Source organism: Cervus canadensis, chromosome 13 (genome assembly GCF_019320065.1).
Source record: "Cervus canadensis isolate Bull #8, Minnesota chromosome 13, ASM1932006v1, whole genome shotgun sequence".
NCBI lineage: Eukaryota > Metazoa > Chordata > Mammalia > Artiodactyla > Cervidae > Cervus > Cervus canadensis.
In genome coordinates this window covers 71,582,584-71,609,265 of record NC_057398.1, presented here as the reverse complement: position 1 = coordinate 71,609,265, position 26,682 = coordinate 71,582,584, and the positions used below count along the sequence as shown (strand labels likewise).

General features: G+C 39.1%; 1 protein-coding gene across 3 annotated transcripts in view; it reads right to left on the bottom strand.

Moving 5' to 3' along the window:
* The window catches only part of LOC122452105 (complement factor H-like), a 55,246-nt gene extending 31,929 nt beyond the window's left edge, over positions 1-23,317 (bottom strand). For all 3 annotated transcript variants that reach the window (XM_043485481.1, XM_043485480.1, XM_043485483.1), the window contains exons 1-5: positions 23,192-23,317; positions 17,746-17,934; positions 17,137-17,313; positions 2,611-2,793; positions 834-1,010 (exon numbers count right to left, since the gene is read on the bottom strand). In XM_043485481.1, the coding sequence (XP_043341416.1) occupies positions 834-1,010; positions 2,611-2,793; positions 17,137-17,313; positions 17,746-17,934; positions 23,192-23,249 (784 nt within the window). In that variant the 5' untranslated portion in view covers positions 23,250-23,317. The remainder of the gene's footprint in view (positions 1-833; positions 1,011-2,610; positions 2,794-17,136; positions 17,314-17,745; positions 17,935-23,191) is intronic.
* Positions 23,318-26,682: the final 3,365 nt, after the last annotated feature.

The window sequence follows — 26,682 nt, the reverse complement described above, 5'->3', positions numbered from 1 at the left end:
GTTAAGTCACTTCAGTGGTGTCCAACTCTGTGTGACCCCATAGACAGCAGCCCACCAGGCTCCTCCGTCCCTGGGATTCTCCAGGCAAGAATACTGGACTGGGTTGCCATTTCCTTCTCCAATGCATGCATGCATGCTAAGTCGCCTCATCGTGTCCGACTCTGTGCGACCCTATGGACAGCAGCCCACCATGCTCCTCCATCCACAAGATTCTCCAGGCAATAATACTGGAGTGGGCTGCCGTTTCCTTCTCCAGTCATCGACCTCAGAATTTGTCAAAGTTAGAAAATAAAAATCATCTGTCAAGAGCTGCTTAAATTAACATTCAAGGTAGGAGGTATAAACGGAAACTCAGGAGCAAAATACTTGAACAGGTTGCAAACCCTGTCATTTGGTATTGAGGGAGTCATTGGACTTTAAAACTTCCCCTCCTTCCTGTTTACATTAAAGTAGAAGGAAGCGTCATTCCTTACAGATGATTCTGCTGCTGCTGCCAAGTCACTTCAGTCGTCCTACTCTGTGTGACCCCATCCCTGGGATTCTCCAGGCAATAACACTGGAGTGGGTTGCCATTTCCTTCTCCAATGGATAAAAGTGAAAAGTGAAAGTGAAGTCGCTTAGTCATGTCGGACTCTTCGCGACCCCATGGACTGCAGCCCACCAGGCGCCTCCATCCATGGAATTTTCCAGGCAAGAGTACTGGAGTGGGGTGCCATTGCCTTCTCCGTACACATGATTCTAGATCAGCGTAATTTGGTAAAAATAAAACACTGACAATTACTGTTCAATTTTGTTTATCTTGGAGCAAAGAACATCTGGAAAAGAGCACCTACCGTAGCATGCAGCTTTATCGGACCAGCCGTCTTGACCACATACTATGGAGCCTGCGGTGCGTCCGTCTCGGTTCTCATACCCTTCAAGACATTCGTAGTCCAGCCTGTCGTTCAGCCTGAACCACGTGCCATCACTTTTGGCTCTGGCCTTCTCAAATACTGGCCTGTCACAGGATTCTAAGGGATAATGGGATTGCGATTTCATTTCTAATATTATTTAGTCGGCAATTTGATTGATTTTCATCCCAACGGAAAAGGGTTTCACCAATTAGTATGCACTAACCATTAAAAATAAGCCAAGAATACCAGTGATACACCGCTGTCCTGAAATAATTACTCAAAATGAAAAAAAGAAAGTGTATTTCTGTGCAACATTTTTCTCAGCACTTATTGTCCCTGAATTACTTATTTTGTGAACATGTTCCTGAATTTAATTATAGTTATGCATTTTTCCAATGTTAGTATTAAAATAAGCCATTACAGAAGTATTATACTATTTTCATAACAGCAGTTTCTGAATTAATATGCCAAATTTATTAGCAGTTGTGACATATTTGCCAGAGAAAACTTAATTGAAAAAAAGTAATTTTCAAAAGGCAAGTAAATTTTTAAAGATTCTATAAAATTTTTAAAATTCACATGCTAATTTTCCTTTTCCAACTACATTTCTAATGGTTGTAAATTCTTTTATACTTATTAAGGTTGAATACAGACATAGTTCTATTATTTATAGCTATTTACAAGAAAATATATTAACAAACAATCTGTGTTCACTAACACCATAGACTGATGTTAATAAAGGTTTAAATAATTTACTTCAAATTTCATAATGTGTTAAAGCAAAATTATACTAATAAAATATAATAATAGAGACATTTTCCATAAAAAGCGTGTTAGAATGGAAAATTATCATATATCAAAATAATATGTTTGATATGTGCAACTTTTTTCATGTTGAGGGTGTACTGCCTGTAGCAAGTATAGACACTGGGAAAAATAAAATGAAAACAGTAGAAATGGATATTATAAATATCCACTTCACTTAAAGTGAATATGTGAATCATCACTTCAAAAATATCACTGTGTAGCTTTGGGATGAACAAGACAAAGTCACAAATTGTTCTTAGAAATCTTCATAAACATCTATGCTACATGAAAAACTTTCAGCACAGCAGAATTTGGTCCTGTCTAGAAGTGTTTCATATCTCCACTAACTAGATGTTTATGAAGATTTCCTAAGAGAGAATTTTTCACAAGGCTAACTATCCTAGAGACTCAAACATATGAATTATATATCATGTTATTTCATGTTTATGCACCATGGCCTCACATCTTTGCTTAAAAACATAACTTTTAGGCTTAGGAGCAGAGACTCTGGCTTAAGAGTCTCCTAAAATAAAAACAGATGCAATCAGCATAAAGATCTCAGCTGAAAATAAATGAATTTATCCCAGAATAGAGGTAAGGCTCTTAGCAAAATTAGTTTTTAGTCACAGCATGTTTTAAAGTGACAAAACGTTGAACTAAATAGTACAATGATATTCTACTCCACTGGTAATTAATCATTAAAGGCAAAAAAAAAAAAAAAGAGAAAGATATATTTTCCAAAGCTTTGTAATTGATCTTTTCAAATCCAGCCATGGAATCACAAAACACTTCATATGACCCTGCCCCAGCAAAGTAAAAAAGAAAGAAAAAAGGATAAAGAACAAAGTTAAAGAGTACTTCTCTATAGTTATCATCAGGATAAGGAATAATAAGATAATGAATTACTTACTAATGCATACAGGTTGAGCTGACCATCCATTTTGCAGACATGTAATTAATCCTGATGTCTTACCATCTGCTGTTACATATCCTGGTTTACACTTATATTCTGTTTGCTTATTTAGGGGATACATAAAGGCAGATTCAGACAAAAATCCATTCTCAATTCTTACACTGTTTTTCGAACATGTTTCTAAATGGGAGAAAGCATAAGGAAAAGGTAAGCATATATTTGATACACATTTCATACGGATCCAAATAAGGTAATGATACAAAAAAGGGTAGTCGTTTATGACTATAAACCAAGAAAACTTCTAATCATTTAAGGTCCCCTGTAAGAAAAAACAAAAACAAAAACTAGAAACCATGAATTTCCAGAGATATAAAACCAAAACACTTGATTTCTATTTTCTAGAACAAAGCAAGATTTAAAAGACTATGAATCCCTTCTAGGAAATTATTAGAAATCTGTTTGTCTAAAGGATCTGGAATCACACAGCATGTCAGAAATCTATCAGCAATGGGTTTCCTTTCCTGGGATTTGTTGAAAGTATTGTCTAGTCTGGTTCTCTTAAGCAACCCAGAACACAGATCAAATGACGATCACAGAATATTCCACCACAGTGACCCCAGCCATTGTCTCTGAGAATTTGAAATGTTGTCATCAAAACTGGGTGCTTGAAGCAATATCAGTACTTGGAGTTCAATGAAGATGACAAAGATCGATACATGCATTCATTCTACTAACGACAAAAAGATGATCCTTCAAACCATGAATAACTAAACTTGGAAAAGTACAATTCTGTCACCTACTAGATACCTTCATAGAATTCAGCTAATTTTTTTAGTACTTCACAGATTAAGAAGAAATTAAAAGAGAAAACTTTGAATATTTTGAATTGAATGAAAATAAAACTATGATAAGTAAAGTTTTATATGATTTATGAGATGACACAAATGTGTGCTGAGGGGAATTTTTAAATTACATAGCAATAATACTAATGACAAAGACTAAAAATCAATTTTTGCTTTTACTTAAATTGGAAAATGGAAAAGCAAACAAGCCCAACACATATAACTTGGGAACAATGCAGTGATATTAGTAAGAGAGTGGACTAGGCCACCTTGACCTCCCCTTCTCTCCACAGACACACTGAATTAACAGCTATGTGTGGATCAGCTCCATTTATTCAAAATAAAAAGGGTAGATGAGCAGTTCTGCATTCAAGGCAAGTGAGAAAATGCCAAATCCTAAGCAGCAGGGAAAACTAAGACACATTCCCCATGCAGCAGAGCACCATACAATTTGAAGGGAACACTCAACTCCCAGCTTCTCCTAGAGGAGCAAAGAGTTTGATCCACAATCTAGGTCTCTGATTTTGCAAATGCTAGTCCAGGGTCCAGGTTCCAATTAGCCTGCCTCTGGGAGGCCGAGCATTTCCAGTCTCCTGGGATCACAGAAATGAAGTGGCAGTTATGAATCTGTACCAGCACTTCTCACAGGTCATCCCCTAGCTTAATGCAGAGTGAGCAACTCCCAGTTTCTCCATGGAAGGAGGCAGACGGCACATCTGGATCTTCTGCTTTTCTAGCTTGCCTGAGGAATTGGCTTCTAACTAATGTGTCCCTGAGAGCTGATGAAACCTAAAATTTGCATGGTGCCTCCGGACTACAGAGAGCTAAATTATGGTGCAGAAGGCACAGGGTGTGAAGCAGCATGCAGGCATTTGTCACAGCTCCTCTCCCCAGTTCAGGGCAGAGTGAGCAAGGTGATAAACTCCAATTGCCTGCTCCACAAGTGTTCTGACGTGTAGATCACTGCATACTCTAGACTCCTGGAGGATGCTGCCTACAAACACAGAAGTTTGGATGAGCAGAGAGGTTAGAGAGGCACCCAAAATTCTGGCCAGGCTGATTGAAAATGTTCTAGAAATGTTCTACTTATGAAGCCAGTCTGTGAAGACTAGCACAAGTGGATGTTTAGTCTAATGCACAGATATCAATACAGAGAGTCAAGAAAAATGATCAAGTGCAAAGTATGTTCAAATGAGAAGAATAAGATATCCATTGCTTTTTATCCCGACCCAACAAAAGAAATTGGACACCCACCCAGAGCAAACCTGACTTGGAGGGAGGTGTGGGCTCTATACCATACACTGAGATCCACGATGATGGAAGAGTAGATGCGCGTGGAGTACATCTCTCTCCATGGATACATCAGGAATACACCTCCAGACACAGAAGATCTTGCAGAACACCAGCTGAGAACCTGACCACCGGAAAAAGATATATAGAACCATGCAACACTCAGTAGGACAAAGGAAGGAGGGCAAAACAAGAAGAGGGAGAAGAACTGGATCTGCACCTGGGGTTGGGGAACTGAAGCAGGAACAGAGCTGCATGGGAGGGAAATGTTTGTGACAGAGGTGAAGCATTGAGGCTGCTGGAGAGTGAAACAGCTGATCTGTGTGAGTCTGAATGGAGTGAGGATCACACAGACGATCCTTGCCACAGCCACACATACCCCAGACAGGGTTGCAAGTCCCCTAGAAAGTGCTGCAGCTTGGAGCTGGAACACAGAGATTGGAAAGCTATCCCAGGGCAAGGTCTGCTGTTGACTGAAGGGAAATGGCCTGAGGAAACCTGAGAGAGGAGAGTGCAGTGGGAAATGCTTATGAAGGAAAGCCGGCTAACCTGGAGGCAGGGTGATACTGCTGAGTCACACACAGAGGATGGGGCCATCTCTGAGCCTCTCTCTCTGCACATATCAGCACCAGACTGCGGAAACAAAGCAAGGAGGGTGGCCCTTTAAGGACCTGATATGCAAAGCAACACAGAAGGACCCCAGCCAGGGTGATCTTTAAGTCCCTGATGCGATGAACAATAGAGAATGACCCCAACAGGGGGGCCCTATAAGCGCCTGAAGGGGTCAAGCAAAGCGAAGGACCAGCCAAAGAGGCCCTCTGATGGCCTGGTGCCAGAAGCTAGGGAAAGACACTAATAGGGCCATAGCTCCTGCAGCTGAATCTGCTGGTTTCCCTGCATGCTTGGTACTGCCAGGATTCCCATAATTCAAGCATCTGTGTCACCTCCATGCTCAATCCTCCCTGGGCAGAGCTGTCAGAAGCTAGAAAAATCCCTAATAGTCACATACCTTCTGTGACAATAGCCACCAGCTATGTATCTGGTGTTGCCAGGGTTCCCATTATCCAAGCTCCTGTTCCACTCCCATGCTCAACACCCACAAGGACAGAGCAACCAGAGGCTACAAAAACCCTGCTGTCCTAGCCACCAGCTCCCCGTAATATCTGGTACTGCCAGGGCCCCTTCAATCCAAGCAACTGCACCAACTCCACATTCCGTCCCCCCTGGGGCACACCCAAGTCCTCCAGGGGAGTCTCAGGAGCAAACTCCTGTGGACGACTCACATGCAGAGGTGGAGATAAAACCACAAGTGAAATCCAGGAGCGGGTGGCTAAGGAATAGAACTAAAACCTTCTCACCAGTGGTACAACCTGAAGGTTGAATCCAGATGATCAACTGGCAGACTTTGTATCTATGGAATATATAAAGGACAATGAGAGTTCCTGCAAAAGAAAACATACTAGTACTGGCGATGTGTACATCAGAGCAAGAACACGCAGGAGTAGGACCAGATTAGAGTCTGAGCTGCTCCCACAACAGGTCTAGACACCAGCCCAGAACTGGAGGGCATCCTAGGGAGGTGAGGTGGACTGTGAGTCACATTGAGGAAAAGGATGCTGACAGCTGATCCAATAAAGATATTTATTATTTTTATATTTTAATTTATTCAGTAGTTGCTACTAGGTTTTTACCTTTTTTTTCTCTCTCTCTCTATTGTTCTAGTTGTTGATTTTAATGCTATTATTAAATCTATTTATGATCTTGAGAAATTTTTTATATCACACTTTTAATATCCTTTAAATACTTCTTCCTCTACATTGGTCTTCTGTTGTTTTGTGTTTCTTCCTGGTTTTAATTTTTGGAGCTTTTAAAAAATTTATTATTATTTTTCCACATATTTTTTTTGTTTGCTTTTCTTATTCTTTTCCTGTTGTAAGTTATTCTTTAACACATATGAAACTTATTTATCTACCTCTATTAAATTTTCTTTTCTAGTCTTTCTTTCTTTCCTTCCTTTTCTCACTATGCTTATTAGTCTGTTCTGCTTTAGTTGCTTTATTCCCCAGTTGACACATCGCTTTGGTTTTGTTTTCCAGTCTATGCTTTTAGTCAGTTTTTTAAATAACTAGTTGATATCATTTATGCTTTCATTTGCTCAATGGATCAATCTCTTCTACTTTCTTCTTCGCCTTCTTAATTTCTTTTTTACACTGTTTTGTTTTGTTTTGTTTTTTTCCTGTGTGTATTCACATGTGTATGTATCCCATTATTTTTCTGAGTACTTGCCTGATTTTGTATTTGCCATCTGTTTGGGGTTTGAATTTTGTTTCTTGTTTTACTTGTTTGTTTTAATCCCCTTACAAACCACCTGTGGAATCTGACTTCCCTCCCAGATAACATGCCCAGAGCGTTTGGAGTGGGAGCCCTGCCAAAACCCTAGACTGCCCTAAGACTCCTACCCCAGGGAGTGTCTATTAATGAGAACTCACATAAAGGCCTCCGCTGTTCACACCTGCATCACCCAACTGCCAGCAGCACCCAGTGGAGGAGGCCTCACCCAACAACCAGCACCATGAAAGACAAACCCAGTCATCAGCAAACAGGATTCCCCTCACAAAGCCCTGTCCCTTAGAGGGGGAAGGAAAAATGATGTTACACAAACCCAGTCATCAGCAAACAGGATGCCCCTCACAAAGTCCTGCCCCTTAGAGGGGAAAAGAAACACGATGAAACACAAAACCCAGTCATCAGCAAACCGGACCCAGTCATCAGCAAACAGGATCCAGTATCAGCAAACAGGATTGCCACCTCACAAAGTCCTGACCGTTAGAGGGGAAAAAAAAACATGATAACACACAAACCCAGTCATCAGCAAACAGGATCCAGTCATCAGCAAACAAGACCCAGTCATCAGCAAACAGGATTCGCCTCACGAAGTCCTGCCCATTAGAGGGGGAAAGAAAAACACGATGAAACACAAAACCAGTCATCAGCAAACAGGATTCCCCTCACGAAGTCCTGCCCATTAGAGGGGGAAAGAAACATGATGGAACACAAACCCAGTCATCAGCAAACAGGATTGTCACCTCACAAAGTCCTGCCCATTAGAGGGGGAAACAAATACAATGAAACACAAACCCAGTCATCAGCAAACAGGATTCCCCTCACAAAGTCCCGCCAATTAGAGGGAAGGAAAAAAGAAAAAAAAGACAAAAAACAAAAAACTTACCTCCTTTCACCAGAGTACAAACAAAAGTCACACCCAAAAGAAGCCTACACAAAACCCCTGGCACAACCTTACACACCAAGGGCAGAAACCAAAAGGAAGGAGGAGTTCTACCTGAAAGCCTGAGAAAAGGAGACTTGAAAAACAATAATTTTTAAAACGGCAGAAAAATATTCCTCAAGTAAAGAAATAAAATAAAAGTACACAAGACCATCCCCCCCCCCCAAAAAAAAATAATAACAAAGTGGAAATAGACAAAATACCTAAAAAAAGAATTCAGAGTAATGATAGGAAAGATATTCCAAAACCTTGCAAAGAGAATGGATAGAATGCCAAGAAGCAGTCAACTAATTAACACAATAACAAAGGATATAGAAGAAATAAAGAATAAACCAACAAAGATGAATAGCACAATTATGGAAATCAAAAATTCTCTAGAAGGAAACAATGATAGATTAACTTGAGCAGAACAATGGAACAGTGAGCTGGAAGATAAAATGGTGGAAGTAGTTGCTGATGAGCAGAATAAAGGAAAAAGAATGAAAAGAATTGAGGAGAGCTTTGGAGACCTCTGGGATAGTATTTAACACAGGAGCAGATGACTTATAGGGGTCCCAGAGGAAGAAGAGAAAAAGAAAGTCACTGAGAACATTTTTGAATATATTATATTTGAAAACTTTTCCAGCATGGGAAAGAAAATAGTCAATCAAGTTCAAGAAGCACAGAGAGTCCAATACAGGATAAACCCAAGGAGAAACACATCGAGACACCTGCTAATCAACAGAGATTAAACACAGAGAAAGAATATTAAAAGCAGGAAGGGAAAAGCAACAAGTAACACACAAGGGAAAAGCCATTCAATTAACAGCTGATCTTTCAGCAGAAACTCTGCAGGCCAGAGAGGAATGGCAGGATATATTTAAAGTACTGAAAAGGAAAAATCTACAAGCAAGATTACTCTACCTGGCAAGGATTTCATTCAACATTGATGGAAAAGTTAAAATCTTTACAGACAAGCAGAAGTTAAGAGAATTTAGCACCACCAAACCAGCTTTATAACAAATATGAAAGAGACTTATAAGCATAAGACAAAGGAAAGACCTACAAGAAGTACAAAATGATTAAGAAAATGCTAATTGGAACATATAGCATTATATTATATTATAATAGGAAAATGCTAATAGTAATATATAAATGATTACTTTAAATGTAAATGGATTAAACTGCCCAACCAAAAGAGACAGATTGGCTGAATGGATAAAAAAATAAGACCCATATATATACTGTCTACAAGAGACCCACTACAGACCTAGAGACACATACTGACCGAAATTTAAAGGATGGAAAAACATATTCCATGAACATGGAAGTCAAAAGGAAGTTGGAGTGGCAATTCTCATTTCTGACAAAAAAGACTTTAAAATAAACAATATTATATGAAATAAAGAAGGGGCATTATATAATGATCAAGGGATCAATCCAAGAAGAAGACATAATTCTATACATTTATGCACCTAACATAGAAGCACCTCAATGCATAAGGTAAATACTAACAGACATAAAAGGAGAAATTGACAGCAACAAAATAAGTGTAAGGGATGTTAAAAATGGACAGATCATCAAAACAGAAAATTAATAAGGAAACATAAACCATAAATGAAACATTAGACCAAATGGACTTAATTGATATCTTCAGAACTTTGCACCCAAAAGCAGAATAATACACCTTCTTCTCAAGTGTGCATGGGACATTTTCCAGGATACCTTGGGTCACAAATCAAACTTCAGTAAATTTTTAAAAATTGAAATCATATGAAGCATCTTTTCTGACCACAATACTATGAGACTAGGTATCAAATAGAGGGAAAATGGTAAAAACACCAACACTTGGAGGTTAAACAATATGCTTTTACATAAGAGACTGGTTCCTGAATAAATCAAAAGGGAAATCAAAGAATTTTTGAAGCAAATGACAATGAAAACACGACACTCAAAACCTATTGGATGCAACAAAACAGTTCTAAAAGGGAAGTTTCTAGGAAGAAACAAGGAAAGCATCAAAAAGACAACCTAATTATACATAAAACAACTCGATAAAGAAGGACAAAAAACAAACCCAAAGTTAGTAGAAAGAAAGAAATCCTAAAGATCAGAGCAGAAATAAATGAAAAAGAAAGGAAGGAATAATAGTAAAGGTTAGTAAAACTAAAAGCTGCTTCTTTGAGAAGATAAACAAAATTGACAAACAATTAGGCAAACTCATTAAGAAAAAAATGGGAAAAGAATCAAATCAACAATATTAGGAATGAGAAAGGAGAGATTACAACAGAAAGACAGAAATACAATCATCATAAGATGCTATTATGAGCAACTATATCCCCCAAAAATGGACAACCTGAAAGAAATGGATATATTTTTAGAAAAGTTCAATCTTCCAAGACTGAACCAGGAAGAAACAGAAATTATGAACAAGCCAATTACATGTACTGAAATCGAAAATGTGATTTAAAAAAATCTCTCAAAAAATTAAAGCACAGGGCCTGATGGTTTCACAGGTGATTTCTCTCAAATATTTAGAGAAGAGCTAATGCCTATTCTTAAAAAACTCTTTCAAAAAATTGCAGAGGAAGCAACACTTACAAACTCATTCTACAAAGCCATCATCACCCTTATACCAAAACCAGACAAAGACAACACGAAAAAGAAAATACAGGCCAATATCACTGATGAAAATAGATGGAAAAATTCTCAACAAAACACCAGCAAAGAGAATTCAAAAATACATTAAAAAGATAGTACACCATGATCAAGTTGAGTTTATCCCAGGGATGCAAGCATTCTTCAGCATACACTAATCCATCAATGTGATATACCATATTAACTAATTGCAAGATAAATTCATATGGTAATCAAAATAAATACCGAAAAATTTTCTGAAATATATCAATGCCCATTTATGATAAATACTCTTCAAAAAATGAACAAAGAGGGAAACTACCTCATCATAATAAAGGCCATATCTAAGAAACCCAGAGCAGAGATTATTCTCAATGGTGAAAAACTGAAAGCATACCCTCTAAGATCAGGAAAAGACAAGGGTGCCCACTCTCACCACTATTAGTCAGCATTGTTTGGAAGTCCTAGCTACAGGAGAGGAGAAAAAGAAAGAAAAGGAATCCAGATTGGAAAAGAAGAAGCAAAAGTCTCATTGTTTGCACACAGACCATACTACACATAGAAAACCCAAAAGATACTATCAAAAAATTATAAGAGGTAATCAGTGAATTGAGCAAAGTGACACGATACAAAATGAATACACAAAAATCACTTGAATCCCTATGTACTAAGGATGAAACATCAGAAAGAGAAATTAAGGTGTCAATCCCATTTACCATTGCAACAAAAAGTATAAAATGCCTAGGAATAAACCTATCTAAGGAGACATAAGAGCTGTATACAGAAAAGCATAAGATGCTGAGGAGAAAAATCAAAGACAACATAAACAGATGGAGAGATAGTCCATGTTCTGGGATTGGAAGAATCAACATTGTGAAAATGACTATACTACTAAATATAATCTACATTCAATGCCATCTGTATCAAATTACCAATGGTGTTTGTCACAGAATTAGAAGAAAAAAGTCTCACAATTCATATGGAAACACAAAAAGACCTGAAGAGCCAAAGCAATCTTGAGAAAGAAAAATAGAGCTATAGAGCTAGAGGATTCAACCTTCCTGACTTTGAACTGACTACAGAGCTATAGTCATCCAGACAGTATGGTACTGGCAGAAAAACAGAAATATGGGCCAATGGAACAAGATAAAAAGCCCACAGATAAACCCAGACACCTATGGATAGCCTATGTTTGACAAAGGAGGCAAGAATATACAATGGGGGAAAGACAGTCTCTTCTATAAGTGCTGCTGGGAACACTTGACAGCTACATGGGAAAGAATAAAATTAGACTATTTCCTAACACCGTACACAAAGATGAACTCAAAATGGATGGAAAACACAGGCAGAACACCCTATGTCATAAATCACAGCAAGCTCCTCTATGACCCACCTCCTAGAGTAGTGCAAATAAAAACAAAGATAATCAAGTGGGACAAAATTAAACTTAAAACCTTCTCCAAAGCAAAGGAAACTATGAATAAGGTAAAAAGACAATGCTCAGAATGGGAAAAAATAACAGCAAATGAAACAATTAACAAAGGAGTTATTTCCAAAAGATACAAGCAACTCATACAAATCAATACCAGGAAAAAAAACAACCCAAACAGAAATCAAAAAGTGGCAAAAAGACTTAAAGAGACATTTGTCCAAAGACCTACAATGGCTAATAAACACATGAATACATTTTCAACATCACTCATTATTAGAGAAATGCAGATCAAAACTACAATGAGATATCACCTCACACCAGTCAGAATGGCCATCATCAAAAAGTCTACAAACAATAAACGCTGGAGAGCGTGTGGAGAAAAGGGACCCCACTTGCACTGTTGGTGGGAATGTAAATTGATCCAGCCACTATGAAGAACTGTATGGAGAGTCCTTACAAAGCGAGGAGTAAAACCACTGTATGACCCACCAACCCCACTCCTAGGTATGTACCCTGAGAAAACCAAAACTGAAAAAGACACGTGTACCCCAATGTTCACTGCATCTGTTTACAACAGCTAGGACATGGAAGCAACAAAGCTGTCCACTGACAGATGAAGAGATAAAGAAGCTGTGCTCCATATATACAATGGAATATTACTCAGCCATAAAAAGGAATGCAATTGAGTCAGTCCCAAAGCGGTGGATGAACATAGAGCCTAATATACAAAGTGAAGTAAGCCAGAAAGACAAAAGCCAATATCATAGACTAAGACATACACATGGAATCTAGAAATATTATGCTGATAAACCTCCTGCACAGCAGCAATAGAGACACAGACATGAGAACAGACTCATGATCGGCTGCCCGAGCTGAGGCAGGGGGTGGGATGTATGCAGAGGCTCAGCATGCAAACTTACATTACCATATGCAAAATAGACAGTCATCAGGGATTTGCTGTATGGCTCGGAACTGAAACCAAAGCTTGTAACAACCTAGAAGGGTGGGGTGGGCAGGGCGCTGGGAGGGATGTTCATGCGGGAGGGGACATGGGTAAATCTATGGCTGATTCTTGTTGATGCTTGTTAAAATCCAACAGAAGACTGTAAAGCAATTATCCTTCAATTAAAAATAAATAAATCCAAAATAAACAACCACCCACCCCCAAAATTCCATATGCCAAAGGGCCCAGGAGGAGGCTCACTCATGCATGCATGAGATAAAAGGCAGACAGATCTCTGTCTTAACTGGGATGCCTGCAGCGGCTCAAGAACCATCTCACTTCCCTCTCAGCTGCTTTCCAGGAGTCCTGGAAAACCTATCTTAGAAAATCATGCATGGAGGTACGTCCTTCTGTGAAAGTCCAGGTTTTCACAGGAGGACCTGTCTGCTTCATTCACATACCCTTCCACCCTGTGGCCAGATCCCTGTGGTGACAACTGACTCAGAGGCAAGAGCAACCTTTGGCAGACCACCAGCGAGCATGCACAGAAATTTGGCTTTAATCTGTGGCCCAGAACAAGAATACAAGATTCGTAGCATTGAAACATGTATATTATCATATATGAAGCAGATCGTCAGTCCAGGTTCAATGCATGAGACATGGTTCTCAGGGCTTGTGCACTGCGATGACCCTGAGGGATGGGATGGGGAAGGAGGAGGGTGGGGGGTTCAGGATGGGGGACACACGTACACCCACGGCTGATTCACGTCAATGTGTGGCAGAAACCACCACAATACTGTAAAGTAATTAGCCTCCAATTAAAATAAAAATTTTAAAAAGTAAAAAAAAATTAAAAACAGATGTAATGCTACTTTGGGGGAAGCAAGGGACAGGCTGTCAGTACCATTTCTGGTGCACTAGTGTATCTAGACAAGACATAGAAGCACAGAAATTCTGGTGTAACAGGGATGCGAATGTTAGCAGGTGCCACTACAGAAGATCTGAAATAGGTGCAGAGTCTCTGGCAGGGTTGAAGGAAGTTGTCTCTCACCCAAGGGAGACCAATACTTTAATTACAAAAACAGCACCATAAAACATCGAGGAACACAGACTCAAAGTATCATGACAGCAACAAAGTATAAAAGTCTTCAATATTCACATCCAAAGATGGAGATGTGTGCTTTATCCAGTGAAGAATTCAAAATAGCCATTTTAAATAACTCGGTGTGCTATAGAAAATACAGTAAGATAGTTGAACAAAAGCAGGAAAACAATAAACAATGGACAAAACAAGGGATTTAATAAAAATGTGCAAATCATAAAATAACAGAAACTCTAGTGCTGAAGTTTCCCAGGATAAAATGAATAAATTCATTAAAGAGTATAAACCACAGAGTCAAAAAGGCAGAAGAAACTGTGAGATAGATGACATATCAAAATTATCCTGTCAAGCGAGATTAAAAATAAAATTAAAAAAATTTTTAAAAACAAAAGAATATAAAAGAACAAAGAAGCTACACGATCTATGCCACATTGAATACAGAACTGATTTGCAAATTATTGAAGTTCCAGGAGGAGAAAAGGAGATGAGGCCGAAAATATATTTAAGGAGTAATGTCGAGAGCTTCCCAATTCAAGGATGATATTTGAATATCTAAGTTCAGGAAGCTTACAGGTGACCAAACTAAATCAACTTAAAAAATCCTCTACAACACACATTATAATAAAGTTGCAAAAATCAAAGACAAATAGAGAAGACTTCAAGCAGCTTGAGGAAAAAATAAACAAGCTAACAAAAAAAAAAACCTTGAAATTTCCTAGGGAGCCCTCATTTGGATCTTAGCATATCTCTCAGAAGAAACCTACTAGGCCAGGAGAAACTGGGATAATATAGTTCAAGTGTTGAAAGAAAAAACTGCCAAAGAAGAATATTTGAAAATATCATTCAGAAAAGAAAAGAATATAAAGATTTCACCAGACCAGCAAATACTGAGGAAACAGAACACAACTAGACCTTCCTTGAGGAGGGCATTGCAACCCACTCCAGTATTTTTGCCTGGAGAACCCCACGGACAGAGGAGCCTGGGGGTCTGCCGCCCATAGGGTGGCAAAGAGTCAGACACAGCTGAGGTGACTGAGCAGGCACACAGACCTTCCCTGCTGAAACACCAAAAGGAATTAATCAAGCTGAAGTGAAAGAATGCTAATTCATTCCATGAAGATACCTAGTATACTGGTAAATTTAAGTGCACATTCACATTCAGAACACTGCAGTACTTTGATATGAAATGTTAAACACAACTATTTAAGAGTTAAAGTACAAGAATATAAAAATTACTATAGCTACAATAATTTATTAAAGTAAGTACACACCATAAAAATAGGCAAATCATGACATCAAAAAAGGTAAAATGGAGAAAGGTAAAAGGAATGAGATTTAATATGTGGTTGATGTTCACATATTATCAGCATAAAATACACTGCTCTCTCTGTAAGGTGTTTTAGGTAAATCTCATGGTAGACAAAGCAAGAATCGATACTAGTCACAAATGGTAAAGAGAAGTTTATTAAATGCATACTACTATAACAAAAATCATGAATTCACAAAAGCAAGCAGTCAGAGGAAGAAAGAAATTAGGAAACTATAAAACATCCTGTAAAAAAAAACATAATATTAATACACCCTTATCTATCAATAGTTACTCTAAATATAAAGGATTGCATGCACGCATGCTAAGTCACTACAGTTGTGTCTGACTCTTAGAGACTCAATGGACTGTAGCCCTGCAGGCTCCTGTGTCCATGGATTTCCCAGCCAAGAATACTGGAGTGGGTTGTCGTTTCCTTCTCCACTGTTTTCTTCTATCTCAATGAAATTCTTAAGTAATTACTATTAATTACTTATCAGAGAAATTGTCCAAATCCATTATTTGGGGTCAGTAACTGAAAATTATTCTCTGTTAATATTTTAGTCCTTTGATGTCTGTGTCCCTTGAAGTCTCACCTTGCTGTGTTTGCATTTAAAGAAGCAGTCACTCCCTCCAGTCTTTACAGACTGACTTGGGGAGGGAAGTACACTGTCACACTGATGGGGGTTTTGAGATTTTCAGACCTTTTTTAAGGATACACCTGTCCCATGTACTCAGTTCCTCCCGGGAGAGAATTCTGAAGCTTGTATGCTTCTATCAACGCAGCAAAGACAGTCTCCGTGCTGCTTCCCTGAGGCAATGCCAAATGCTCACATCCGTGTGCTTTCCCCCAGACCCACGGGGACAGGCTGGCTTCTAGATGTCCCTCAGGTCATCTGCAAAGGCTTAGATGCCACCGTGGGGCCCCACACAGGGAGCTGGCCCTGGGGAGGGGATGTGGATGAGATGAGGGGCCCAGGGGTGAGCAGGACCACAAGCACAGTGTCTGCAATGGTTTGGGGCTCCCTGGTGGGGTCTCCACATGGTCAGCAGGACCCATGTTCCTTGAAGAATTCTAGCCCTGGGGGCTGTGCTCCTGGCCTCTCCCCACGCCCAGCCAGGCAGGTGACCCCAGTGTCCTGGACAAGGGGAGAGAGGAGTGCGCTGGAAGATGAGGACCCGCCCTTGCTCAGGCGCTCTCATCTTCCCCACAGGTGAAAGCCTGTGCCGAGGGGTCTGTCTTGGCGCTAAGCAGGGCCACTCAGGGGCAAAGTGCGGCTCCTCCTCTAACCCTCAGGGACGCGTCCAGTCTCCAATCTTTGTGCTCTAGCAGCTGCTGTCGTGTCTCTGCCAGACTCCTGGACCCCCACAAAGGTACTCTTATTCGCAAATGACAGTCAAAGTCCGCATTTGTATCAGGAGAGACAGTGAGACTCCTGCCATCTTTCTGACCTCACTCTGTTACTACAGGTTTCTTCTTTGTGGATCTTTTCCTATTTTCTTGACTAATGTCTATCAATAGGTATATGTATTTTGCTATATAGTTATTAAGAGGTCAAAAGGTACACTCACAGACATTTGTAAACAATAAAAATAAATAGTTCCTTTGTCAAAACAAGCGGTTGATATAAACATTTTGCATTGGATAATGCAGCTGAGTCTTAGAAAATTATGAACACGCTGGGATCTCAGCCCAGTTTACTCACTGACACGGATGCATCTGGGAGGAGGAGACCAGCCATTCTCTGTGCAGGTCATTGTGTTCTGATTGTTTTCAAGACTGTAGCCATCATAGCAGTGAACTCTTACAGTTTTACCCTGTAAATATTTTTCTTCACGAGGTGGGGTACGTCCATTTTCCAAATAATTGAAAGTACATTGTCCTTAGGATCATAAAAGTAATATGAAAAAAATACAACATAAATTTGGTAAAATAGTACATTTAAGATTAACCTTATAGAATTTACATGAGAATGCATTAGTATTCAAATATAACATGTAACAATAAAAATGGAAGCCACTACTACCATGTTTGTGAAAAATGAAAAAGATAATGTTCCACATTAATTGTCTTTAGTTTTTTGATTAAAATATGTATAAATGATGCAGATATTCTTGTAAAGCCTCTGTATTTCTCACAGGATTTACATGAAAAGCCTGTAGTAAAGGGAGGATCTATTTGGATGTTTTTGCTCATAGAACTCATCCCTTGGCCTTACTGTTGTTACACAACACTTAATTGTACTCACTTATATACTTTTGTCTCTTCACTCTTCCCAAGATTTATGCACATAAACTTAAAGAGGTTTGCTTACTGAGGCATGGTTCTTCTGGAGACCATCCTTCTGCTGTGCAAGTCAGGTAATCCCAGGAACTTTGTGAAGGAGGCACAAAATACTGATCACAGTAATAGACAAACTGTTGATTCACACGTGCTGGAAAGTATCCTCTGTATGAATAATATAGCCGTCCATGTTTTATTACTGGATAATCACAAGGTTTCCCTTGGAATAAAAAAGTAGAAATAATGTTTTACCTCAGTATACAATCAAATTAGAATTAATGTTTCATCTACGAATTATATTCTTGTTCAGTTAATTACACTCATTGCATTATGGTTTCTAGGAAAAGAAAAGTTATAGAAAATTCAGAGCATTGAAGTATGTATGGAAGCCTTGCTGATGAAGATCAAATTATGTCTTGTGGGTCATATTATGTAAAATTGGTATCTGGATTCTCTTGATAGGAAACTATACAGACCTATTAAATGAATTCTCCTTAAGTTCAGAAGTCCCAACCTTGTTGACTAAATTAGCACCTTAATCAAGAGATGAAAGTACAGATTTTATCTTGTGGCTCATCTGCCTTCTTTTTCTTTCTTTCCCATTCTCATCAGAAACCAGAATCCTGACATTTATTCTCAGACCAAGTCAATGTAGGAAGAGAACAGATTTTTTTAAATCATCATTTATTAGTTCACTTTTCTGTTTATGGGAAATATGTGATATATATAGAGAACCACAACAATTTTTCATTGATTAAGTCACACAGAGTAACATTCTTATTTATCCATCAAACTAGACATTAAGATTTCTTTTCTTTTGCTAGTCTCATCAGAGAAATGAACAATGAATAATTCTTAATATCCAAATGGTTAAGATGAAGGGAAACCCTTGTCACTTATGGTCTAATTTTAATTGGAGAATGATGTATTTTTCAGTATATCTTACAAATATTTTAAATGAGGTATAACATACTCAAATTTTACTGTTATTATTACATATTGAGTAATTTTCACATATATGCTTGCTATGTGAATTATAAAATTTGAATCTTTGCATATCTTAGCCCATTTCTTTAACAAAGACTTGTCAATTATACCCTCTCATGGCCTATAGTCTGAATCTCTCATAACTGATAGATTTCCCCCACTTTTTCAAAGGTTGTCTGCATTTTTAAGTTTGAAATGCTTACATAGTTTGATTCCTCTTAAGTAATAGTCTAGGTTTCTTCCCACTCCTTTTTGGAGATTAAAAAACTTTTCTTCATTCTTGACTTTTACAAATTTCAACATGTATGTTAAGATATGTATATCTTTCAATAGTTCTATGTTGGACAAGTTTGAGTCTTTGTATTTGCAAGAGCCAAGTGAAAAGAACTCAATTAACTTTGTCATTACATTGTAGCAGAGAGATTTGAGTTCTGAAGATATGATTTCAGAACTAGTACATTTGTCATTTTGATGCATCAATGAATATGAATCCAGTAAAATAATCCACTGAGACTCACTTCCAAAAGGTACGCAAAGAGGGCATAATTAAAAGTAAGCATCATTACAATCACTGGCCTGAGGCATTTTCCTCATCTACTCTTTCATTTGGTCACATGTGAATCTGTCTTTATCTCTCTAACAAGATCGTTTATTGAAGCACGTATAATAGTCCCCTATAGTTGGAAGGGCATTGATTTTGTCAGGACTCAGAACAGCCTCATTCTTCTCTTACACTCCCACCAACACAGGCTCAGGTCTCATGAGTAGGCTTGGCTGTCCATCATAATGTTGGCTCGGACTGATCTCAAAATTGATGAAAAGTATTCACTAAGTTTTAAAGTGTTTCTAGTCTTTCTGTGGAGAAGGCAATGGCAACCCACTCCAGTACTCTTGCCTGGGAAATCCCATGGACAGAGGAGCCTGGTGGGCTGCAGTCCATGGGGTCCTGAGGAGTCGGACACGACTTCACTTTCACTTTCACTTTTCACTTTCATGCACTGGAGAAGGAAATGGCAGCCCACTCCAGTATTCTTGCCTGGAGAATCCCAGGGACGGGAGCCTGGTGGACTGCTGTCTATGGGATTGCACAGAGTTGGAGACGACTGACATGACTTAGCAGCAGCAGCAGTCTTTCTGTACCTCTGCAACTTACTCCAAAGATCCAGGCCCAGGATCTTATAATTTTTAAATTTAAGTTCTAAATTTCATGTTAGTAGGTCCAACCTCACACATGGGAGTCGTTCTGAGTGACGAATCTGTCCTAATATGGGTTCACTTTCAGAAGCTCTGTATCATTCCAGATGCATCTCCTTTGCAGCATTAAACTAGCTGATGATACAAAAGAGGAAAGGAACAGGCCTGAGGACAAAGTCCTGCATCTGATAGCTCACTTAATGAAATGATGAATATAGATAAACTATTTAAACAGTTTCCTCATGTTGTCCACAAGAATGTCACAAGGTCCTTTGTGGGATAACCTTGTTGTGATATAAATAGAATTGGGTTGATTGACCATTTTTGAAGGGCTTCCCTACAGCTCAGCGGGTGAAGAATCCACCTGCAATGCAGGAGACATGGGAGATGTAGGTTTCATCTCTGGGTCAGAAAGATTCCCCTGGAGAAGGAAATGGCAACCCACACCAGTAGTCTTGCCTGGAGAACTCCACAGACAGAGGATCCTGGCAGGCTGTAGTCCCAAGGATCACAAAGAGTTGTACACGACTGAGTGACTAAGTACACAGTACCATTGTCATAAATCCATCTTCAACAAGATTAAATATTTTTCTTAAAATTCTTATGCAGATTAAAATCTGTTTCATATGGCTAATACCTTCATTTTAATGGAACTTATGCTTTGAAAATTCATTTTAAATGTATGCTTGGAATTACTATGAAAGTCATTGATCTGTTTTATGTCTTTACAGTTGTCTTTCATGGAATAACTGGCTTAAGTAAGCTGAAATTTCACAGTGTACTGTTAGAAAGAGGAGGATTGTTTTAGAGGCAGCAAAGAAGTTGAGGAGTAAAGGACGCATCCCCAGAAAATACTCTGTTCAGTTGACCTGACGCTCTTCTCTATTTTACGGTTTTAGGAAAGTCCACACCACCTTCCACACTCCTCTCTTCAAACATTAGCGCCTAAGTCCTCACCACTGAGTGTAGAGGACTTAGCATCCGTTTCTAAAGATCACACATGATGGACATGACAGTGTGTGACCAAGTCATACCTGGTGTGGAGGCTTCCTCCTCCCTCTCTGGGGTCACTGGCCCTGAGGAAAGCGAGCTGTCTCTCAAGCAAGCTGCGGAGATGCCCAGCTGGTCAGGTACTGAGGCCTCCCCACAAAGCCAGGAGAGCGAGCCAACATGGAAGCAAAGCCTCCAGCCCAGCTGAGCATCCAGGTGACAGCGGCCCAGGTCAGTACCCTGACTGCCACCCATGCACAGAGATTCAGAACCGGACAGTGAAGCCCCTTCCTCACTCCTGACCCACAGGAGCTCTAAGAACAGAATTTAGAAAGATGGTAATGATAAACTTTAGTTTTTTAAGCCACTAAGATTTTGAGTACATTATTCGTATTGTAATCAAATAACCTAATCCAGGTTTCAAAACTCCTCTTTCACATAAAGACTCAGGTGAAAGGTTTCTGTTGTAAATACTGAGTTCCGCCATTGTAGGGCAGAAGTAGCCGTAGACAATACAAAAAGAAATGGTCATGTCGCTGTTCCAGTAAGTCTTAGTTTGGAAATATGCCCATAGTCTTATTCTAGTTGATTTATAAACCATCACTCATATAGCTGGGGATCAGGAGAAACTGAATTAAATAACATGTCTGCCTGCTCCTCAGCAAGAATAATGGTGATGCAGCCTTTCTTATAAGTGATCTGGGGCCTGAGCAGCTCTTAATTGTAACACTTAGGATTGGACAGCGAGCTTTATTGTGCTGTAAATGTTGTTCATGAAGAAAATTGCTAAATGGACTAAAATAACATGCAACAAATTATGAGATGATTAATGCAGAGTGATGCATATTCTTCCCACACCTGGAATTTCATGAGGTATCATAAAACTCATTAGAGGTTTCATTTACAAAAACTTGAAGACAACTGGATTATTGAAGAAAACGAAAGACAAAAACATCATGGTGAAGAACCTATAAGTTTTATATTTTGGAGTAAAATCTTTGTTTTTAATATGATTTAATTGCTTATATTAATACATTTATATAATTCAATTTTTGTTTATCATTAATTTTTATTGAGTTGCTTTAAAATGTTGGGTTAGCTTTTGCTGTACATCAAAATGAATCAGTTATATGAATATGTATATATATATATATCCTCTTTTTTTGGATTTCCTTCCCATTTAGGTCCCCAGACAGCATTGAGTGGAGCTGCCTATGATACACAGTAGGTTCTCATTAGTTATCTGTTTTATTCATAACAGCCAGGACATGGAATCAAACTACATGTCCATCAAGAGAAGAATAGATACCGATGAAATGGTACATGTACACAATGAGATATTACTCAGCCGTGAAAAGCTATGAAATTGTGCCGTTTGCAGAGATGTGGATAGATCTAGAGACTGTCATATAGAGTGAAGCAAGTCAGAAAGAGAAAAATAAATATTGTATAATATTGCTATATATGGAATCTAGGAAAATGATACAGATGAACTTATTTGCAAAGCAAAAATAGAGATACAGGCATAGAGAATGGATGTATGGCTACAAGGGGAACCAAGGGTAGAGGGATGATTTGGGAGACTGAGCTAGACATATATACACTATTGTGTAAAAAATAGATAACTAATGGAAAGAACTTATAAGTTTAAAAATGAAAGTGACAAGTTTTATTTTTAAGGTTGTCAACATTTCTATTTCTCTCTGAAAATAATTCTAAACATATTGGCAGTACACTGGAAATTAAGACTGTATTCCACATTTTGTGAAAGGAAAATATATCTGATACCTAAGCTGGTTTTTTAAAAGCCTTAAACTAACAGTGATGTTAATAACCTTTAATAGGTTTATTAAGCTATAATCACAATACAGTCAATTGAACATATTTAAAATGAGATTTGAACCTGTAAAATATATATTTGAACCTGTAAAATTATAAAAAAAAAATAACCATTGTTCTCCAAAGTTGCCTCATATTACAAGTAAGACTCTCCTAAACACTCTGGAATTATAATCTACTTTTCAGTGACACAATTTCTATTCATGTTTTCATGAGCATATTCACATGACCCCATAATCTATATGGAGTACCTCTTTGCACTGTGGAACTCAGATGGCATAGAAAAGTATTCATTTTCTTTTCCCCTTTTAGGTGACTATCTGATCATTTTTCCATTAAGGTATCCTTATGGTTATCTCCCAGTGCAGACTATTTTAACCAGGTTACTTGATCAAAAATACACACAAAGGAAAGTGGATAGTTATATTTAGGAGGAAGGCTGAGTGTTCACATCTGTTTCAACTTACCCTGTCCATGAGCAGTGTAAAACCACGAGGTGAGAAGGACATTGATTAACAACAGCATGTTAGATTCTCCCAGTGGTACATTCACACAAATACTCCAGTTGCACTGTTTAGGGTTCAAAATCTGCCTCATTTGCAGTTACCTAGTGTGACTGAATTTAAATGCATTACAATGAACATAGTTAATTAGTGCCATTGTGTAAATATCAAAGTTCAAAGTTTTGAAATGACCCTAACTTGTTTCTGTTGGTAGTTTCACAATAAGTTATTGTATTCATCACCTGCTATCTATGTGCACAACTTTCTGTGGCTAATATGGACTGGTTCCAAAGCCTTATATCAGATACTAACTTTCAATAATATATTTTAAGAGAGTAGGTGAAGTTTTTCCTGGACATTTGAGTCATCCGTATTTTCATGGGTAAGGGAAGTGAATAGATTAAAAAAAAAGTATATATATATATATAGAGAGAGAGAGAGCTTAAAAACAGTCACATAAATTATAGCACAATCCCTTCATTTAAATGCTATTTATGTGTGGGTTTTATGATTATCAATTTTCCCAATTTTGATGACATATAATTGTCATAAAGCACTGCATAAGTTTCAGGTGTATGGCCTAATGATGTAATTTACATGTATCATGAAATGATTATAGCAATAAACTTTGTGAATATCCATCATCTCATATAGACATAAAATTAAAGAAGTTAAAAAAAGTTGTGATGAGAACTCAAGACTTACTGTCCTATTAACTTCCATACTTAAGATACAGCAGAATTAATCATATTAACCATGTTGTACACGATATCCTTAGTACTAATCTATCTCACAGCAGGAAATCGGTACCTTTTGACTGGCTTCATCCAGTTTCCCTATCTCCAGCCCCAGCCTCTGATGATCACAAATCAGATCTCTTTTTCAAAGCATCTGTTTGTTCCTTTAAGTATAGCTGGCCCACGACATTGTGTTACTTGCTGTTACACAGTGTAGTGATTCCATGTTTCTGTCCATTTCAAAATAGTTGCCACAGTAAGTTTAGTTACCATCAATCAAGATTTTTTAAAGTTGCATAATTATTGACTATATGTGCCACACTGAATATTTCGTGTTTATGACTCATCCATTTTGCACCTGGAAGTTTATCCCCTTAACCTCTCCCTCACCAGAGGATCTGGAGTGCATTCCCTTAAAAAGACACATACAGAACTGTTCATTGCAGCTTTATTCATAAATGGCAAAAATGCAAATGGTTCCCATGAACATTCAGAAAATGAATAAAACATTTGTAGCATTTTCATACAATGGAGTCATATTCACTAATTTAGAAAACAAAATGAAGTACTGATATAGACAGCAGCTTGGGATAATCTCACAGCTCTCATAAATGGAAAAAATCAAACACACTCACTAAGTATGTATCTTATAATTTCATTGGTAGGCATTTCAAGACGTGGAAAAGCTCATCATGAAGGCAGTGCCTATGAGATAAGGTGTCATACAGAATGGAAAGAGACACAAGGAAACCTGAAGATGTGCTGGACATTTGCTCAATTTAGTTCTGGGTAATACTTACACAGGTATACATATGTGTTAAAAAATCATCAATCAGAACACTTAAGATTAACTTTACTTTAGGTATTTAGCTATTTGTATGTTTAACTTGTGAGGCAAGCAGAAGTAACACCATGGCAGGCAGCTTAGATTAGGAGTAGTTTTCGCTTAACACTGACCACTGTTTGCCAATTAGGACCAATTAGCTTTCACTTAACACTGACTGCTGTTTGCCAATTAGGAAATTAGGAACGGGGCGGAAACACCTGAGAAAATCCCGCCCACGTGAAAGTTTTGACCAATGAAATTGCTTTGTAAACTTGTAACCAATCCGCTTAAACCAACTACCAATGGCATGTGCTCACCCTATAAATTTGTGTAACAGCTTGGGCTTGGGGCTCTCTGACCCGCACCACTGCATTGGTTGTGTCAGAAAGCCCTGGCTCGAGTCAGTAATAAACTTCCCCTTTTTGCCAGTTGCATTGTCTTGGTAGCCTTCTGTCTTCCCGCTCGGGGATTCGGACAAGGGCATAACATTTGGGGGCTCATCCAGGATCCCTTTACCGGGGGAAGAGAACACTTCCAGGACAGAGGGGAAGGATAGATAATAGCACCAGTGCTCAGGAAAACTCAGGGGGCCCGAAAACCCAGCGCTGTGTTGTCAGCTGTCCGTGTGTTTGTCTTTGGCTCTCCGTGTTTGTGTGTGTGCTGGCATTGTCTCAGGCAGGACAGGAAAAGTCCAGTGTAAATCTGGGGCCCTGCTGTGAAGCAGGAAGGTATCTGGCACAGGAGAAAGCTTTCTGTGTTGTCGGCCGACGTTTGTCTGTTCGTGTGTTTGTCTTCGGCTCTCCGTGTTTGTGTGTGTGCCGGCATTGTCTCTGGTCTCGTTCCTACTCTTTTCAGGAGTTTCAGTGAACAGGCGAATGGTTGTGGGGGCAATTGATAAGTCCCGGCCAGGGCTACACTCTGGCGGACTCTGAAGGCCCTACAATAAGTGAGCCTCAGTAACTAGAGCCTGACCAGGTGAAACTCTCCTTTCACTATGATTGTCAGCAGCTGTTGCAGGTGCTCTTCACCACAGAAGAACGGGAGCGAATTCTGGCAGAAGCATGAAAACGGGTCCCAGGGGCCAACGGTAGGCCAACCGCCCAGCCTCATCTCGTGGACAAGGGGTTTCCTCTGTTGCGGCCTAACTGGGATTTTGAGCAAGCAGAAGGTAGGGAGCATCTCTGAGTGTACCGCCAGACTCTAATGACTGGCCTGCGGGCCGCAGCAAGAAAGCCGACAAATTTGGCAAAGGTAAATTTAGTAAGGCAAGAGCCCACTGAGAGCCTGGCAGCCTTCCTAGAGAGGCTGATGGAAGCTTTCAGGCAATATACACCTATGGACCCCCAGGCTGAGGAGTCACGTGCTGCAGTCCTGTTAGCATAAGAAATTACAAAAGATATAGGGATTGGGAGAACAGACGATACAGGATTTACTGAAAGCAGCTGAAAAGGTATTTAATAACAGGGAGACCCCAGAAGAAAGGGAAGAACGAATTTGATGGGAGGAAAGGGAATTAGCTGAGAAGATCAGGAAGGAAGATAGAGAATATAGAACGAGGGAAAACCGGAAGAACCAGAGGGAGCTAGCCCAGATTCTTTTTGCGGGGATAAAAGCCGGAACAGAATTGAGGGAACCTCGAGACCCCTGGACAGGAGAAAAACAGAAACCAAAAAGGCAGGCCCTAAAGAAAGATAAGTGCGCCTACTGCAGAGAACAGGGGCACTGGAAAAACGAGTGCCCTAAGAGGGACCTGAGGAGAGGTAGGACCCAGAGAGAGAAAATCTGCCCTAGAACTCGAATTCTATGTGCAGGGAAAGACAGTGACTAGGGGAGTCAAGACTCGGCACCCCTCCCGGAGTCCTGGGTATATGACGTATAATTGCAGTCATGAG